The following is a 5339-nucleotide window of genomic DNA, read 5'->3' as shown; positions in this document are numbered from 1 at the left end:
GTAGACAAGGGAAATCTGATCATCAGAGCTCGGCCGAAACCAATGAACAACTGCCCAAAGAAAACAAGCTACAAGTACGCGGGGGGCGCAGACGTTGTCGGATCGCAGGGGAAATCGGAGATAAGCAGGCCGAGGTCAGTACGATTACACAAATACCACCAAAGAAGAGCCGGTAGCAACGCATCAAAAAGCAAGCGGCATAACATAGTTCTAGTTACACTACGTTCGGATAAGGAGGAGACAGGTTATCAGGAGCCGACCGAGGGGAAGCCGGGTCGGCTGGTTCAGCAGGAGGAGGGGCAAGGGCTTCAGAAGCTTCGGGGATGGCAGCAGGAAGATCCTGGGGAGACACCTCTACGGGGGTTGGAGCAGCAGCAGGAGGAGGAGCAGCCTGGAAGAAGAGCCCGTCATCCGCCTCGAAGGAGTGGAATGTGTCCTGCGGCAATTCCCGGGCCAGGCGAGTAGTATCCAAGAAAGTGGCGGGGGGCGCTACGCGTAAATAACCTTGCTCGAAGGCTTGTCTCACCCCGCCAGCAGCCCCGTAACTCAGTAGCACGACCATCCAGCGCCCCAGCTTCTGAAGGAAAAAGGAAGAACGAACATAGGCCAAGCGGTAGGCCTTCAGCCGCCCGAGCTCTCCCGCCAGGTACTCTGCCATGGCGTCCTTGTCCTGGGTAGCCTCCGCGCGAGCTGCAGCCAGGTCACTCTGGCCCTGAGACACTGCCTCCTGGGCCCGCGAAAGCTCCGCCTACAAAGATTGAAGCTGGGTCTGGCAAGCTTCCCACTGAGCTCGCAGGGTGGTTTCCCGACCCACAGTAGCATTGGCCACGGTTTGGGCTTCAGCCAGCCCCGTTTGTAGGAGATCCCGACTTTGCTTCAGCAGGGCCAATTCCCTAGACTGGGCAAGCAACTCTGCCTCTCAGTTTTTCAGTTCAGAGGTCGCCGCTTGCCGGCGTTCCACTTCAGAGGCCAGAGAGGACTCACTCGCCTTTAAGGCCGCCTCCAATGCCCGCAGTTTGTTGAATGCGGCGTCAGAAAGGGCTCGGGTGGAGGCCGCTGATTCCCCGGCGGCATGCAGACAGGAGTCCAGGCCTTCCAGGGAGGGCTCAGAAGGAGCTGTGGAAGATGAAGGGGGTTCCAGTTCCCGGAGACAGGCCTTGAGTGCCACATTCTCCCGTTCTAGCTCGGCCGCTCGTTGGACTACGCTCAGACTCGCCGAGCAGGTCTGCAAGTGCCCATAGGAGGGGAAAGGAGGTTATGGAAACACACACGCACGCCCAGAAGAAGGAAAGAAGGGAAGAAGGGACTCACCGCGACCAGAGAACAAGCAACCTGATCGAGCTCTTCCAGAGGGTATTCGCTTTCCCAGAACTGTCGATGAGCCGATTGCCAGGAGTTGGCCAAGGCCCCGTGGAAGTCGACCCTGCCAAAAAAAGGGGATGAGGTAGCAGCCGGCACGTTCGCCGGGTCAGTCGCCGAAGGAAGCCTCCAGAGGGCCCTAAAGGCCCAGTCCGGGGAGGGCGGTTCAGAAATAGGCACGACCGAGCTCATTGGTATTAGAGGGGAGGAGGCTGGAGGAGTCAACGAATCCAGGGGTTGGCCACCAGAAGGTGAAGGCGGGGCAGGTAGCACGCTCTGGAGTGGCACCGTAGTAAGTCGGTCTGACGGTGGGCCTGCCACCTCCAGGTCATAAGCCTGTTCCTGGCCCAAACTTGTCTCCTGAGCCGAGCTCGTGCCCGAAGACTTGGAAGGGGAAGAAAGAACCACCACGCGTTGGCGCTGTGAAGGTGGAGGAGAAGTGGCGGTGACCGGGGCCGTCCGTTTGCTATTGCGCGTCACACGCAGCCGCAGAGTAGGACGGAGAGGAGGAGCCTGTCTAGTGGGCGAAGAAGCAGTCGCAGGTTGATCGGAGGTGTGGGACAATGCTGGGTCTGCAGCGCTGGGAGAAGGTAGCACTGCGAGCGGCGGGGCAATCACGACATCAGAGGTCGGGGGTGCTGGAAGTTGAGGATCGAAGGCAGCAGCTGGATCAGAAGGCAGGCCTGGTGTCAGCTCCTCATGTAGAGCTTCCAGGACAGCAACTGCAGGCGTCTCTTGACAGGCGAAGGAACGGAGGATAGCAGCCGCTACAAGAATAAAAAAGAAAAGGCACCTCAGTTAGCGAAGAGCGGCGTGCAAGAATAGACAACTTACCAAAGGGAGCTCCGATTTCTGCAGGGACGAGACTAAGGCCGAAGGTGTATAAAATGCCTTCCAGCATCAACACAGACAAGCGAACAAGAACACCGTGTTAGGATCCTTCGTACGGCTAGAGAGGGGGGGTGTGAATAGCCGACCCCAATTCGTTCGATTCTTTCTACAATGTCGAGTTAGCGCAGCGGAAATAAAACAATAGAAGCGACAAGGAAAGAAATCAAACCTCAAACTCGATGGATGTAACGAGGTTCGGAGATTAGGGCTCCTACTCCTCGGCGTGTCCGTAAGGTGGACGAGTCCGGTCAATCCGTCGGTGGATGAGTCCCCGGAGAACCGGCTAATAATATACTCCTTGTGGGTGGAGAAACCTCACCACAGAGTCTCTTGCAACAGCAAGATAAGTGTACAAGAAATACAGCAAGAAGCAAGAGCAATATGAATGTAAAAACAAACACTAGCTTGCCTTCGACTGGTTTCCGTTGACGAAGCATCAACTTCACGGAAGAGCAGCAGCCAGTAGGAAGCTCACTGAAGCTTCAGCACAAAGAGCTCAAAGCAAAGCTCCGGTCGCAAGAGTGAAGAAGAAGAAGAAGCAAGTCGGTGCAGCCCTCACCCTTTATACCGCGAAGAAGAAACAATGAAGAAACTAGCCGTTGCATCGCAACGGCTAGCATCAATCGATCTGCGGACCGATCGGCAGGCCTGAAGCTCAGTTGTCACTGATCGGTCCCCGGACCGATCAGGTGTCGCGATCGAAGCCCCGATCGGTGCGTGGACCGATCGAGGAACCACCGATCGGTCCATAGACCGATCGGGCTCGCCCTCTCGCCATCTCTTCACGATCGGTGCAGGCCGATCGGCCATCAAATGGATCGGTCGCCCGATCCACGGTTTCTTCTCGCAGGTTGCGTTGCCTCTGATCGGTCTCCGGACCGATCGATTCTGTCGATGAGCCATCGATCTAATTCGATCGGTCACCGATCGGCAACAACGATATCACCGGATCGGTCACCAGACCGATCCAACTCCTCGGTTTAGAGTGCCCTCTCTAACCTAGTTCGGAGAACGAGCTACCGAGCCCTCTCCGACTCCATATGCCAAGCTTCACTCACTTGGACTTCTCAACACCAGATGTCCGATCACCCTTGATCCATCTGGATTTTCCCTTGCCCGACTTCACTCACCAGGACTTTCACCTAGCTTTACTCACTAGGGTTTTCACCTGGCTTTACTCACCAGGATTTCCACAACTGCCTGGCTTCACTCACCAGGACTTTCACCTTTCTCCTAGCTTCACTCACTAGGATTTTCACCTGGCTTCACTCACCAGGATTTCCACACTGCCTAACATCCCAGTTAGGACTTTCTCATTCACCTAGCTTCACTCACTAGGATTTTCACCTGGCTTCACTCACCAGGATTTTCCCGAATGCCTGGCTTCACTCACCAGGACTTTCACCTTCACCTAGCTTCACTCACTAGGATTTTTCCCGTGCCAAACTCCCTGTTTGGACTTTCCCCGTGCCAAGTCTCCATACTTGGACTTTTCGCGTGCCAAGCTCCCTGCTTGGACTTTTCCGTGCCAAGTCCCCATACTTGGACTTTTCCAGTGCCAAGCTCCCTGCTTGGACTTTTCCCGAATCAGGTCAACCAGGTCAACCTTGACCTACGGTTGCACCAATAATCTCCCAAACATCTATTCTTGTCCCATATCAAGAATAGAACTCTCTCACGAGTGTCAAACATCAACATGCAACTCAACTAGGTCAACCTTGACCTAAGGTTGCATCAACAATCTTCCCAAGTCAAACATCAAAATACAACTCGAGTCAAGTCAACTCGAGTCGGGTCAACCAGGTCAACCTTGACCTAAGGTTGCACCAACAATCTCCCCCTTTTTGATGTTTGACAAAATCATAATCAAGTTAGGTTAACCCGATAACCTAACTTAGGTTTTCCAACCATCTTCCAATGTCCAATGTTCTTTCCTTGAACATTCTCTGGACATTCTCCCCTTAGGTTAACCCGATAACCTAACTTGGGTTCTCTAATAATTCTCCCCCTTTTTGACACACATCAAAAAATATTCCAATGTTCTTCCTCGAACATTCCTTGACAAACTTCCCCTAGCTTAGGTTAAACCGATAACCTAACTTAGGTTCTCTAATAATCCTCCAATGAACACTCTCCCCTTTTTGACACACATCAAAAAGAAAAGGGAGGGTATCAAGGTCAAGAGTTTCTTCCTAATGAAAGTCCCATACCTTTCATTGAAACTCTTATTTTCCCCTTGATACTAAGCTCAACAATCCACTTAGTGATAATCCCATATCACTAATCCTCAAGGAGTAAAAACTCCCCCTAAAAGTCAACTCCCCTTGACTAATAGTTAAAACTCCCCCTAAAGGCCAACTCCCCCTTGACCATTGCACCAACAATGTCTTGGAGAGTTTCAAACCTTTATAAATCTAAAAACCAACTTTCAGTCGAAATTTCAGACATGCAGTCGAAATTCAGCACATTGGCACGCTATCAGACCTCACTGGATCGGTCACCAGACCGATCCACAGCACTCTGGATCGGTCCAGTGACCGATCCAGCCCTCCCTGGATCGGTCCAGCGACCGATCCAGACACTGATCACAGGGATTTCTGATTTTTCCTCTCCCGAAATTCAGAAACCCCTAATAAATTCCAGAAAATTCGAAAAATTGTGAAATTTTGAGGATACATTCCTCATATCATACACTATCATGGAAAAAAAATAATTTTCTATGAAAATAGTTTCCATTTTCAAATCTTGATACAAAGTTCAAAAAACTTTGAAATAGTTCAAGTTTTAACTCAACTTTGTATCACAAAGTTCAATGATGAATGCTATCACTAGGAAAGCTTCATCAAGGTTTTTCAAATCAATTTTAAAATGCTTTTAAAACCATTTGAATTTAGGACCATAATCTTAGGGCTAGATGTACATGACTTGTACACAAGCTTTCCCTATGATCCTTAGTTTCTTGAATTAGGCTCATCTAGATACAAGAACTATGCACCTTGATCCTAACTCATGATCCTAATATCTCACACACATCTAAAGTGTATCAAACACATCCAAGTCAAATTTGATGTGAGATATGAGTTTAGGTA

General features: G+C 51.1%; 1 protein-coding gene across 1 annotated transcript; it reads right to left on the bottom strand.

Annotated features, from left to right (window-relative positions):
• Nucleotides 1–214: 214 nt before the first annotated feature.
• On the bottom strand, nt 215–2260 carry LOC122048159 (nascent polypeptide-associated complex subunit alpha, muscle-specific form-like). The gene is made up of 4 exons (XM_042609757.1): nt 2194–2260; nt 1312–2126; nt 989–1225; nt 215–748 (listed from the first exon to the last, which is right to left on the bottom strand). The coding sequence occupies exons 1-4, from the start codon at nt 2258–2260 to the stop codon at nt 215–217; spliced, it is 1653 nt and encodes a 550-aa protein (XP_042465691.1).
• Nucleotides 2261–5339: the final 3079 nt, after the last annotated feature.

Source organism: Zingiber officinale, chromosome 2B, assembly GCF_018446385.1.
Source record: "Zingiber officinale cultivar Zhangliang chromosome 2B, Zo_v1.1, whole genome shotgun sequence".
Classification (NCBI taxonomy): domain Eukaryota; kingdom Viridiplantae; phylum Streptophyta; class Magnoliopsida; order Zingiberales; family Zingiberaceae; genus Zingiber; species Zingiber officinale.
Note: the sequence above shows the minus strand (reverse complement) of the source record. Positions and strands in the feature narration are given on the sequence as shown.

What these genes read in the sequence shown, in the direction of transcription:
- LOC122048159 (XM_042609757.1), bottom strand. Translation starts at nt 2,260, where the DNA reads ATGCTGGAAGGCATTTTATACACCTTCGGCCTTAGTCTCGTCCCTGCA. An exon ending in AGAAATCGGAGCTCCCTTTG is followed by an intron (nt 2,127 to 2,193) that starts GTAAGTTGTCTA and finishes TTATTCTTGTAG; the next exon opens with CGGCTGCTATCCTCCGTTCC. An exon ending in CATTGGAGGCGGCCTTAAAG is followed by an intron (nt 749 to 988) that starts GCGAGTGAGTCC and finishes CAATCTTTGTAG; the next exon opens with GCGGAGCTTTCGCGGGCCCA.